Source organism: Hemicordylus capensis, chromosome 4 (assembly GCF_027244095.1).
Source record: "Hemicordylus capensis ecotype Gifberg chromosome 4, rHemCap1.1.pri, whole genome shotgun sequence".
Lineage (NCBI taxonomy): Eukaryota > Metazoa > Chordata > Lepidosauria > Squamata > Cordylidae > Hemicordylus > Hemicordylus capensis.
Window position 1 is genome coordinate 159,602,213 of NC_069660.1, and position 13,732 is coordinate 159,615,944.

The window sequence follows — 13,732 nt, forward strand, 5'->3', positions numbered from 1 at the left end:
AGTTTATCCACTTCCTCAGGAGTCACAAACTGAAAATGATCCAATCTAATCCCCTAAGAGGAGTTGCTGGACACCTCCACAGTAGCCTCTGCGGAATCTGTGGAATCCAGCTCGGCCAGAATATGACAGATTTTATCAGGAAAATCAGTATAAATGTCACAGCGAGTGACCAGTGGTTCCAAGTTTACATTCAAGGGGGAGTGGGTGCATACTATCCCCCTCACAACCTTAGACAACTCAGCTGGACGTGAATTTGCGGAAGCAATGTGGGCAGAAAAGAACTGCTTCTTTGTTACCCGGACTGCCAGAGCATAGATTTTCAAATGTGCTCTGTGTTGTGCCCAATTAATCGTGCTGAGTCTTCCTCCACCTGCGCTCTAGTCGTCTACCTTGCTGCTTCAGCTCCTGTAACTCATCTGAATACCATGGGGCTGTCTTTAAGGCAAGTCGGAGAGGGCGCTTACGAGCTATTGTGTCTTCTGCTCTGAGTTCATTATTCTATCTTTGTACCAGAGCATTGACATAATCATTAGCAGAGCAAACCTTAAACCCTTCCAAGGCTTCTTTGAATCCTATTGGATACAATAATCTCCTCGGGCACACCAATCTAATAGGTCCTTCACCCCCTGCAGAGGTGGGCCGAGGCTGTAAGTTCTCCCTTAACCAGATGGTGATCCATCTATGACGATGGGGAGATGACAGGAAATCCCCACTAGGGATGTGCACGAACCGGTTCGCAGGCCATGCTAGAGGCCTGCAAACCGGTCCTGCGGTCCGAAGGTTCTACGCCAGGGGTGTGTTGCTTTAAGGGCAGGGGGGTTGTACTTATCCCTCCTGCTGCTTTTCTCCCTCCGGCACTCCAGTTTCAAGCCAAATCTTCGGGGTGGCAGCGTTCCTCCCTGCCGCCCCTGTCCCCTTGTTGCTTGCTAAACGCGAAAGTACCTTCTGCGCATGTGCGCACCGCCGTGCGTGTGTCATGCATGTAACTGTGACGTGCACAGCGCGCGCATGTGCAGAAGGTACTTCTGCATTTAGCAGGCAACAAGGGGACAGGGGCGGCAGGGAGGAACGCTGCTGCCCCAAAGATTTGGCTTAAAACTGGAGCGTTGGAGGGGGAAAAGCAGCAGGAGGGATAAGTACAGCCCCCCCCCCGCCCTTAAACCAACACACACACACCCGGCGTCGGACCACACCTCCGCGGTCCGTGCACACCCCTAATCCCCACTGATGGAACACCATCTGTTGATTAGTTCTTTCCTAAAAGCCAACAGGGATGGATATAAAAATATAAAATATAAAAATAAAATCAAGTATTGCAGGGGAGGGAAGTTAGAATGGGGGCTGCATGGCTTTTTCTTCCTTACATGTTAAGATTTTTTAAAAGCACATCTTTTAAAAAAATGAACTAGTTCAGCTAATATTCAACTATTAAGTCAACTTTCAAAAGTATATATTAATTTCTGTCTGGAAAAAAAGATCAGTGCTATAAAACTATCAGTCTTCTATGGTGACACATCAGAGGAGGTATGGGGATCCCTAGGGGAGGGTGGGGGGTTGAGAGAGGGTTGGTGACTCCAGGGTTTTGTTGCTGCTCCTGTTGCTGCTGCAAAGGAGGAAGAGAGAGTGGGGCGGGGGGAAGGAGACAGACACAAGGCACCTTTTGATGCTCCTCTGGCTTGCTTGGCCTCAGCCATTACAGGAAATTGTGATGGGTTTAATGTGAGAATTCCATTGCCAAGTACCTTGTTTGATGCGCTTCCCTGTGAGATTCAGAGTGGCATGCTACTGAGAGTTCAATGTGGGGATCAACGAACAATAAACCTTAGCACTGAACTCCATTACAAAATTCATGTTCAAATGAATACAACGTGAAGAGTGTTTCCTACTGTATGCCAGCTGTTCATGAGCAAAAATGACAACCTCGCCTCCCCCCGCAATATACAGACTAAAAGACTGTGCAAAATCCATGGCTTTTCCTTCCACCATCCTTCACCTTGTAAGCAGCCCTGCTCACTGCTGCTGAGCCTGAGTGATGCCTCCACCTCTGCCCACCCGCCTTTCGGGCTCTTGTGAAGGAGGGAATTGTCTTCCTCTGAGATTCCCGTTTGCTGCAGTAGGACTCTCGGAAGGAGATGATTCCCTCCTTCACAAGAGCCTGAGTGGCAGGTAGGTGGAGGCGCCGCTCAGGCTTGGCAGCAGGGAACAGGGCTCTCAGAGGGAGATGATTTCCTCCTTCAAAAGAGACCCAGGGGCGATGGGGAAAGGTGGCGGGGTGTGGGGGAGCAACAGCTGCAGCCTCACAGGAAGTGAACGGCAGTCTGGGAAAGCTGCGCAGAGGGCTTGGGGAATGGTGCTGGTGTAAGAACTTCAGGATCCGATAGGCAGCAAAGAACAGATGTGCAGGACTATGGTGAGTTGGTGTCTCTTTCAACTTCAGTGCAGTGACTTTAGGAAGAAGTGTTCTGTGAAGCCCTTGAGAGCAGTGAACAATTGTAAAGTTCTGAACTATGTACTCTTCAATTATTGCTGAATTTCAGGAGAATTAGGCTGATATGGGGGACTCAGATCCTCAGATAAAGAAAGTCAACTCCCAGATTTCTTTGTGTCAGAAAGCAGCTCACTTCAGGAGCATAACACTATAATTGTGGTTCCTAGAAGCAAAGCTGGTGTCTTATGCCTCATAAGAAAAATATTCCAAAGTAGAAAACTGATCTTGAAAATATTCCAAAGGAGAAAACTGATCCTGAAGCGTAAACTTTGTTTAGTTGAACATGAGTGGAATTATCCTCTCTAAATATACCTCTCCAGTTCTTGGTCCTCTGTCAGTGTAATGAAGTTGTTAAGTAGCAGAAAATAGAACTGTTATTAGTTATTGTGTGGTAATTATGAAGAATTAAAAGCATGAATTCTCTTCCAGTGCTGTCATTGCCTGCTGCTAATCACTCTTCTTGTCAAACTTTATTGCTGCTTATTTTATACATGCAAATAGGATAAGGAGAAAAGAAAAAGACAAAAATCAATCATGCTCTCAAAAACAAAACAGTTTATTATTTCTTGTTTTCCCAGGTGGATTTGTAGCTTTAGCTGTGTTGCTTTCTAATGTTCTTTTTTAAAAAAACACCCCAAACCCCAATTAATTAAATTTGGCTGCTTTTAGCAACAGATCACAAGTACCAAAGCATCAGATGCATTTGAGCAGATGCAGAAGGAGGAATGGTGGAATCTGGTAGCAGGAATGAGAAGGAATGTGGGGTGGGTGGGGCTGTCACTAGAGGTTCAAGGAGCAAAGAGATCCCTTGAGACAGATGCGGGTGCTAGGTCAATGTGTCTCCAGAACAAGATTATGAACAATTTAGGCCAATATTATGTCCAGTAAGCATAAACATATCTGGATATTTTGGGGTCATTATACCGCTAAAAGGGATGGTGTACTGCCATTTGATTTATTTATTTGTGTCTATGTAAATGGCTTTGAGGAACTCTTGTTGATTGGTGGTATATAAATATTCATTGTATTCGTACAACTAGTGTAGCTTTTGCAAGCAAGCTCCCTTTTGATTACATTAAACTTCTCATATGCTGTCATACCAAGGCTGGACTCGACGACTTAAGTATTACGATAAATGACAGTTTGTACTTTGTGTCTTGGTGACTAAAGGGATCTGGAATATGAGACTGACATACCACAGTTTAGTTGAAGATCTTTGCTTCTTACCAGGCAAACATGCCATCCAAATAAATAAAGCAGTTACTCCAGCTCATCTGTGTTGAAAGGTGCCAATTGCATTTCTTGATGAACTCAGGGAGAAAAGCTGGGAAGTGTTATAGGTTAGGAACGCCACACTGTCCAGGGTCATGAACCCCTTACAGTAGCTAGAACAGACTTCTGATATGTAGGTGGACCTGATGATGAAGTCACTGCTCATTGCGGATAGGAAACTACACCAAATCAAGAATAACACAGAAAGAAGATTCCAAGATTCCAAATATCCAAAGTGGTTATTTGAGGACCATAGCAACTGCAATTGGAGTATATGGGACTGTGAACACAAGACTGATTTCCAAAAGTAGAAAGAGAGTGATTCCAAGGGCCCTCCAGCATTCTGTGCTCCAGAAGATTAATGAAGGCCATCTAGGTATCAACAAATGTAAGAACAGGGTAGTGTAATTCATGTATTGGCCATAGATCAGCCATAATATTTCTAATAATGTGGCAAACTGTTTCACTAGTTTGATCTTCCAGCGACACCAGCAGGTGAAGCTGTTAACTTTGCAACCCTGTTCCATGGAGAGGATATAAGAAGATTGTGACTGATCACTTTGCTTGGAACTTGCAAACATACTTTATACACACGTGGACAAATGTGTTGCTACCCCTCCACAAAAAAAAAAAAAAAAAAAGAACCCACAGTTGTCTCTGAAATAACTTGAAACTGACAAAGGTAATTGGCACCCATCATTGTTTATTCCGCATGTAACAAAAATCAGACTTTGCTTTAGAGTTTTGATGCAACAGAATATTTCAAATAATAACACAGATGAAAATGGCATGGAGAAAAATGATGGGACCCTTAACCTAATATTTTGTTGCACAACCTTTAGAGGCAATCACTGCAAACAAGCGATTCCTGTAGCTCTCAATGAGACTTCTGCACCTGTGAACAGGTAGTTTAGCCCACTCTTCCTGAACAAACTGCTCCAGCTGTGTCAGGTTTGAAGGGTGCCTTCTCCAGACTGCATGTTTCAGTTCTTTCCATATATGTTCGATAGGATTCAGATCAGGGCTCATAGAAGGCCACTTCAGAACAGTCCAGTGTTTTGTTAGCCATCCTTGGGTGCTTTGAGCTGTGTGTTTTGGGTCATTATCCTGTTGGAGGATCCATGACCTGCGACTGAGACAGAGCTTTTTGACACTGAGCAGTACGTTTCACTCTAGAATGTCTTGATAGTCTTGAGATTTCATTGTTCCCTGAACAAACTCAAGTCACCCTGTGCCAGATGCAGCAAAGCAGTCCCAAAACATAACCGAGCGTCCTCCATGTTTCACAGTAGGTATGGTGTTATTTTCTTTGAAATCTTCATTTTTTTTCATCTGTGGACATAGAGCTGATGTGACTTGGTCGATTTTCCTCTTGCGGCTGCATCCAGAGAGGTTGGCTACAGTCCAGTGGACCTTGAACTTCTTAATAATATTTGCAACTGTTGTCACAGGAACACCAAACTGCTTGGAGCCTTTGCCTTTAACATGCTTGTCTATCATTTTCTTTCTGATCTCCTCAGACAACTCTCTCCTTTGCTCTCTCTGGTCCATGTTCATTGTGGGACACACGATGATACCAAACAGCAACGTGACTACTTTTCTCCATTGAAATAGGCTGAATGACTGATTTATACAATTGGAGACATGTGTGATACTAATGAAAGAAAACAGCTAATTTGAAAAAACACTCTAATCCAATTATTGATGATCTTTTCTAGGGGTACCAACAAATGTGTCCAAGTGTATAGTTACAGATTATTGCTCCCTATACCTTGAGATATATACTGTGCATTATAAAAATAGCACATTGTTGATAGCCAGGTTGAACGTGGTGTTTGCGAGGCACAGAATTCAGAGTGAATTATTCAGTGACAATGCATCTGTTTTACAGATCATAGTTCAAGTGGTTGACATGCTACCTCCAGCCCTCGTGACCCCTAATCTAGCAGCCTTTTGAAAAGATACATCCAAGCAGTGCAACACCGACTGGAAAAAAGGCCTGACATTAGAGTAGGCATTATTGGTGTACTGCAATACAGCTTTAGACAATGGATGATCCTCCAGCACAGTTATTCATAGGAAAAAGGATACACTCCATGTTGCCCATTGCAAAGGAACGATGGTGCATGACAGTGGCGACTCTTGAAGGAAGAAAAGTGCTGAAACAACATAAAGAGCACAGGATTTTCCAGGTCTGCAACTATGTGATGGTGTGCATGAGAAGTTATAACTCTTTTAAGTATCGGTTAGAGAAGAAAGGATTACAATTAGTGATGATAATTTAGAGGTGCATGCATCCTTATAAGGAGCATGGAAGATGGGAGTCTGCTAGAGGATCCCTGGGGGCTTGAGGGAGTGAAGTTGAGCAGGAGGGAATTTCACTAGAGGTTGTAGAGAAGCTGTATTTGTTTGGCAGTGCAGCATTACTTTGACTATTACTTCAGTGTGGCCATCATGTAATTTGTCTAAGTTGAATCTAACAATTTCTGACTTGTCCCAAGAATGATAATGCTGAAAAACCTTACCTGGTTATGTGTTGTCTGCACTGGGTAGTTAATTAGCCTTTGCTATGCTGAGTTCTTTAAGCTTAAATATGATAGTTTCTCCGATAGATATAGAGCCCTTTTTCACAATCACGGAGAAAGGGCACCATGATGCAGGGGAGGAAGCCTTAAAATGCTTAACTCTTCCATAGACAATCCTGGTCATTTTGCTGGGTGAGTGAATTGCTTGCCCAGTCGCTTGCCAATGGCTACTGGGAGCTTTGTGGGCCGGAAGGCCATGAGTGCACAGTGCATTATGGGGTGCTTTCAAACGCCAGGTTGGAGCCCCACAGTCCAGCTGGGGCTGGCAGATGATAAACAAAACAGGGTTAAGAGAGTGCTCACTTTCTTAACCCCATTTAAGGGGGTGGCTGGCACTTGGTGGCTGGCACTTGGTGGGTTTGCTGCTGAGGTGCTGCCGGGATTGGGCATGATCCCAGCGGTTCTCACATGTGGGCAAGACTGGGCTTGGCTTCATTAGCCGTGTTTTGCCTGCGTGTGAGAACGGCCTCATAGAATTATTAAGAGCTTACATGTAAATATATTAAATGTTGCAGTATTATATCAGCTGGATCTTCTTATAGTGCTTGACTGTTCTACCCCCCAAATGAAGAGAAGGGATACCAGCTCTTCTCAGTGTTGTAGCTAGGGGCAGGATAGTGGCAGTTTCCTCCGGTTTGCATCTCCCAAATGTATGCAAGGGAGGTTTGAAGGCTCTACTACCTAACAATATTGTCTTACATTATGTTTTGAGTTGCAAAAATATTTGATAAAAATCTTCATTTTGAAAATGAGCACTTGTTGGAAATTGATTAGTGTGTATATTTTCAAGTAGCAGTTATTAAATGCCAGGAAGTCAGCAGTCTATGTATAATACATACAAGAAGATGTGGCAACCCTTTTTTGCTTTTGTCCAATAAAGAGAACTTGCACAACAGCCACAGAAAGATTTGGCCAGCCACCAGTCTTTCTTTGCTTTGGTTACCCTCTTGCCTTTATTATACATGTTTTTTTTTTCTTAACTGGTTTTAGCAGAACATGGCCCATTTAATCTTCTTGTTCTAAAATATGTATGATAGGGATGTGGGAAGGAGAGGTGGTGACAGCGGTGACAAATCCAAACAACTTTGATCCTTGACATTTCAGTGCAGTCTACTGTCTTCATTGTTGCAGCTGCTAGATTTTAGCTCTGGAGCAGAATGAGAGTAATGGGACGACAGAAAGTTGACAGTGTATTTGAGAGAAATGGAACTGGAAAGGCTGGGGAGATGGACTGAGAGTGGTTTTAAAATGGGGGTCATTCCTAACACAAAGCAGTAGAATACTTGATTGAGCCTTCTGTGATTTCTTTAAAAAAAAATTTTTTTTTTGCTTCAGGGTACAGGTCGTGACTGAATGCATTTGTTTGCATTCAGGGTACAGATCATGACCCATCTGCATTTGTTTCCATGTGCTTGTTGGACAGAGTCTGTCTTGACTAAAAGGCTCTGATTTTAAAAGGAAAGTGACTCCTTTCCACAACTCTGCTTCTAGGCAAAGATGGGAGAAATGAGTTAAACAGTTGCTAGGCAGACTAGAGGAGGTTTTGAGTTGGCACCAGTGAGAGTGGCTGTGTTTAATGGCTGCTCTGGGCTGCCATCTCTGAGCGTTGGCCCTTGGAGGGAGGAGTCAAACAAATTACAGTTTAATCTAAGGGTAGGTTTGGACGGAAATAAAGTTGAGTGTAACTTAGATATGCAATTCAGCTTCAACCTAGGGTCCAGATCCTGGTTAGACATTCATAAATAAACTGCAGTTAGCACCATGGCATGGGTTCAGACGATAAAACTAAACCAGGGAGGTAGTGGATGCTCTGAACCATGTTTTGGAGGCTGTTCTGGACTGGATGGGGGCAAACAAACTGAAACTTAATCCAGATAAGACGGAATTGTTCTGGGTTGGTAAAACTGATTATCCGACTAGTGAGGTAAGTCTGGTCTTGGACGGGGTCACACTCACTCTGAAAAACGAAGTCCGCAGCTTGGGGGTGCTTCTGGACCCAACGCTGTCCTTGGAGGCACTGGTGGCAGTGGTATGCAGAAGTGCCTTTTACCAGCTATGGCTGATGCGCCAGCTGCAACCCTACTTGGAGAAGTTGGGCCTGACCTCAGTCACTCATGCTTTGATAATGTCCAGATTGGACTACTGCAACATGCTCTATGTGGGGCTGCCCTTGAAGATGGTTTGGAAGCTTCAACTGGTTCAGAATGCTGCCGCAAGGATGCTCATGGGTTCAAATCGCTTCATGAGTATTACACCCGTCCTGCGTCAGCTTCTTTGGCTACCAATCCGCTTCCAGGCTAGATTCAAGGTGCTGCTATTGTCCTTTAAAGCCCTACAGGGCTTGGGGCTGGGGTCGGACCGCATTCGCCCATATGAACCTGCCAGGGCCCTCTGCTCATCATTTCAGGCCCTGCTCATGGCCCCGCCAATAACAGAGACCCGATTGGTGGGGACTAGCCTTTTTGGTTGTTCCCTCTCAGCTTTGGAACACCCTCCCTGAAGAGCTTCGCCATGCTCCCTCTCTCAGTGTTTTTAAGAAACAACTAAAAACACATCTTTTAAAAAAAGAGGCTTTTAAATGTTTCACCTCTTGTGTATATCTGGTAGGTTCTTTAGTTTTTATAATTCTTAGTTTTTAGCAGTAAGATTTTAATTTGGAATCTTAAAAGCTAATTTTGATTGTGGTTTTAGCTTGGATTTTTAACTTGTTTAATTTGGTTAATTGTATTAATCTGCTTTTATATTGTAACTGTTTTATAAATGTTGTGATCTGCCCTGAGCAGTAATGTACTGGAGGGGTGGGGTAAAAATGTTTTAAATAAATAAATCTAAATCTAGGTAACTTAAAATAAACTCGGGTTCTGCGTGACAACTGAACTGACACATAGACTATTAATTGGTTAGGCAAAGTGGTTTACAGTTTTAAATTCAGAAACTAGTAAAACTTGAACCAAACTGAAAAGTGTTTGCATATTTGCTATACTATTACAAATTGGTGGATTATTATTACAAGTGTGGGTGGATTATTGGTGACATTCTAATTATCTGCTACAACATTTTAAAATCATTGGATGTGGAATACAAAATATTAGTGTTAATATGGAGCCTATTTTAAAATTGATTCTAAGGACCATGATGTTTGTGTATTTCAAAGTCTGCAACACTGTTTTAATATAGTTTGCTCATCACTTACTGCATATCTGCATGCACATTACTTTGTACACAGTAACTACCTAAAATGTATAGCTTTCTAACTTGGTGTTTATATTCCCTCTTTAGGGTGGGGGGGAATGACAATTTGTGGTGGTGTCGGTACAAATTGACTTAAATTTCTTTTATCCTTTTTTTATTCACAGCAGTTGGAGCAGATCCAGAAGGAGCTAAGTGTTCTGGAAGAAGATATTAAACGAGTGGAGGTGAGGCACCCAGCCATTGTTGCAACTTGAGCAGTTTTTCACTTCCATCAAACTGTCTACCTCGCTGTGGGCTGCCGTGTTAAATTTATGGCACTTGCTTCAGTAATGGGGAGAATGGACAGATTAAGCTTGCTGGTTAACTTGAACGCTTGTGGTTTCCTGCTTGATGAGAGGACATATAAAATTCTTGTGTACCTTCAAAATGATTAGTTAATTTTCAGAATTCATATTTATGTGTGCATGTAAGTAATTTTGTCTCTGTTGTCTCTGCAAACTATATTTGATGATATGGTCTGTTACCAGATGGGAATAATAAATTACCCCTGGTGATTACTTGGGCCTCCTATGCCACCGTTTGCATGCACCCACAATTGCGTGTCCGCTACCCACACAGTGTGATCCCACATGGCTGTAGTATATATGTGAATATTGGAACCATGTGGGCAAGACTCACCAGGGTTCTTTCCTTTCATGTGGTTGAACCACATGACTGCTATTGCCCACATGGTTTTGGTGTTCACATGCATATGCAGCTGAGCGACAAGGATTCACACATGTAGGATTAGTTCATTAGCCAGCCATTATTTGTGCTCACCACCAACTTCCTCTCTGCCTTTAGCTAGGGCCTCTTCTAGCGGTGCCTCGACAGCAAACCTTCCTAGGGAGCCCATCTTTTAAATGAGGTTAAGGGAGTGAGCGAGCACTCCCCTAACCGTGTTTACTTGACTATGTGCCAGTGCTGGCTGCTTTCAGCCAGCACTAAAGTACTGATGGGAGCCTGCCTGTTTCTGGGGGGATCCCCAAAGTGCACCACACACTTGCGCAGTGTCTTGTGGGATTTCTGGGGACAATGCACCCTGGCCCCTGCGCATCTGAGCTGCAAGGGGCAGCAGTGAACCATCTGGGCGCACGATCCGCTCATCCAGTACCAGCAGACTGATCATCTGCGTTGGATGTTAACTTTCCAAGTCTTCCTCCCTAGTCACCCTCACTCTTGATTGTGAGAACGGCCCCTAGGTATTCTGTCTTCTCCACAAAAAACTATATAACTTCCAGACCATAGTCATTTACTCTTTAGGTTAAGCTGGCTCAGAAATGAACTGCAAATGAAATTAATATGCCTTTGAGAATACATAGCTCCAACTGGTGAGTTCCTGATCTGCATATCAGCTTACAAATGGGTGAACACCTTGAGAGTAGGGAAATGCAAAAGTTTTCAACTCTAAATGGGCTGTTTTGAGTGTCTCGAGCTTGAAACAAAACACCCTTTAAATCAAGGGCCAGTTTTGAGCTTGGAACAAAACAACCCCGCATTGACTTAAAAGGTTTTGATGTTTTGAACAGTGTTTTGGAGGCCTGTTTTTCCCTTGCTGATTGGTTTTCTGGCACTGGTTTCCAATTGGTTTGTGATCTCCTTGCTGATTGGTTGGCTTGTTATCACACAAATCAAGTGTTATCATGGGCAATTGTGTCCTCAGTAGGAGGGAGGGACAGGGAACCCAGAGGGGGAAGTTGCTTTAGTTGAATTTATGGCTATGCTTTCTGCTAAGGAGTAATAATTATGTATGAGAGAGCAACTTGGAAAGGTTAAAAATTGCTTGCCCATTATCTTCATGGGTTGGGTGGTAGGCAGCAGCCATCATATCCTACCACACAGCCCATTTTGGTATCCCTAGCAGTTAGCCATGGGAAACAATGGGGTGTTCTGAGTTTCCCCATTGTTCCCTATGGCTGAAACACTCAACTTCTTTTGTTCTGTTGAAACAACCAGTTCGACTGCTGTTTCAACGAAATGTTTTGACAAACTGTGTTTTGATTTGAGCTCAAAACAAAATGCAAAATCTGTTTTGTGCACATCCCTACTTGAGAGGTAAGAGCAGACTCTCTCTCAGGGTTGTATTTACAGCGGTTCAGATGTGAGCATTTGGTCCCATTTACACCAGCCTGGTCTTGAATAAGGTGCTTTAACAGCAAACTGTCTGGCTCAGCATAAGATGGGAAAATAGAATTAGGCTCTCCAGAGATTGCTAGGAATATTGTGTAAAAGTAATTGAAATAAATGAGGAAAATAATTGTCCTTAAAGGTGCTTGTTGTTAATGCTGGATGTAAATTTTACTTTGTATAATTATTGTAATGTGACTCTGTGTATTCTAGGAAATGAGTGGCTTGTATTCCCCAGTCAGTGAGGACAGCACTGTGCCTCAGTTTGAAGCTCCCTCACCTTCACACAGGTACTAATCTTAAAATTGCTTGCAATGTATGGTGCAGTATATAAACAAGAAATTTTTCTGCCCTTAATGTGAGTTGTCTTTTCTCCTTGCCCACTCCCTGCAATCTGCTTTAGCATGCTCTATTAATATTTTTGTCTTCATAGCAAGAAGTACAATATGTATTAGCTAGCTAGCCCAACACATGCAGAGGAGAGGGAAAGAGAAGCCTCTGCAACTCTTTGGCAGAAGTACACAGAGGAAAGAACCTTCTGTTGCCTCTTTGATCAGGGAGAATACAGTGCAGGAAGGCATTTACTATCCACCTTGGCACATGGCTCCAGCAAGCCAAAAAGACAGGGTTCGGGTGGTGGTGGAGGAACAAGTGTCTTTACGTTGGTATAAAAGTGCATGTTTGTATTCTGGCAGTGTGAGACTACACAGAGACTAGGGCCACAGTTATTAAAGGTTCTTAATGTGGCTAAGAAACCTATAGTGTGGTTATAAAATAATAAAGCAACAAGGTTTGAGTCAAAGAAGTCCATTGAACAGAGAAATGCACGTGGAGAGTGATGGTGGCCTTAATCTGAGGGAAGGACAGGGAATGGGAGATTAACACCCCAGCTAACTGGGCAAAGAGGCACCTTTTTGTGACAATTCTCTTTATTTAGCAGGGGTAGAGTAACTGGCCCTATCCAGCCCCATCACAGTACCTCCAGTGACTGTTGCTGGTGTCTGTCATGTTTCTTTTTAGATTGTGAGTCCTTCAGGGACAGGGATCCATTGTTATTTATTTATTCTTTCTCTGTGTAAACCGCTTTGGAAACTTTTGTTGAAAAGCAGTATATACATAATCTGGTTCGTGATCCATTGAATCCATTAGAATGGGTTCTGCGCGTGCGCGGAAGCCTCTCGGTGTTGAGTTCTACAGCTCCTCTTCGGCGCCTGCGCCCTGCCCCACGTGACCAAGTGGCTATTTAAGGCGGGAGGAAGAGCAGGCACCTCAGTTCCTTTGCGACCGCCGTGGAAATCGGTTCCCGGTTTCTGCAGCTCCTCATTTGGTTCCTCAATTCTTCAACGTTCTACTACTTCATGCTTGATTGGACTGCTATACTGTGACTGACCCGGACTGCTTAACGATTCTGCTCTGAAGTAACCGCAAATTTGTAAGTAGCGGACTTTATTCTGGCTATGGATACCCCTAAGGGGAAAAAGACCTTTAAATGCTGTGAGAAGTGCAAGGCAAAATTGCCCTCACAAGATGCGCACAATCTGTGTTTACTCTGTTTGGGTGAGGCGCATGTTCCCTTCTCCTGTAGTATTTGCCACTCCTTCTCCAAACAAACCCGGAGAAATCGAGAACTCCGTTCGACGGCTGCTATCTATGAAGATGTTTTGGCAGCGCCTTTTTCTGCTTCAAAAAAGTCGCCTCAGGTGCATAGCTCGGGGGCCCTGGTATCAACCCAGTCTCAAACCCCGTTGCTTGTCAAAAACCCCATAAATCCTCGAAAAGGTCGGTTTCCAAAATGGCGGCGGCTGGAGAGCCCGCCAAAAAGACGCTGAAACAGTCGACATCGGACTCTACTCCGTCACCGAAGGCTGTCCAAGATGTGATCTTCGTGTCGGTATTGAAACCCTCAACACCGACAGCCCCATCGGCATCGACACCGGCACCGCACGATAAGCCTACACCGGTCTTGGCATCGGCATCGACACCGACTGAAACTTCGATACCGAAGCCGCTCTTGACACCGAGAGGCTCC

General features: G+C 43.8%; 1 protein-coding gene across 2 annotated transcripts in view; it reads left to right on the forward strand.

The window, feature by feature from the left end:
- COP1 (COP1 E3 ubiquitin ligase) overlaps nucleotides 1-13,732 on the forward strand; it is a 230,370-nt gene that overhangs the window by 31,283 nt on the left and 185,355 nt on the right. For both annotated transcript variants that reach the window (XM_053247199.1, XM_053247200.1), the window contains exons 7-8: nucleotides 9,702-9,761; nucleotides 11,917-11,993. In XM_053247199.1, the coding sequence (XP_053103174.1) occupies nucleotides 9,702-9,761; nucleotides 11,917-11,993 (137 nt within the window). The remainder of the gene's footprint in view (nucleotides 1-9,701; nucleotides 9,762-11,916; nucleotides 11,994-13,732) is intronic.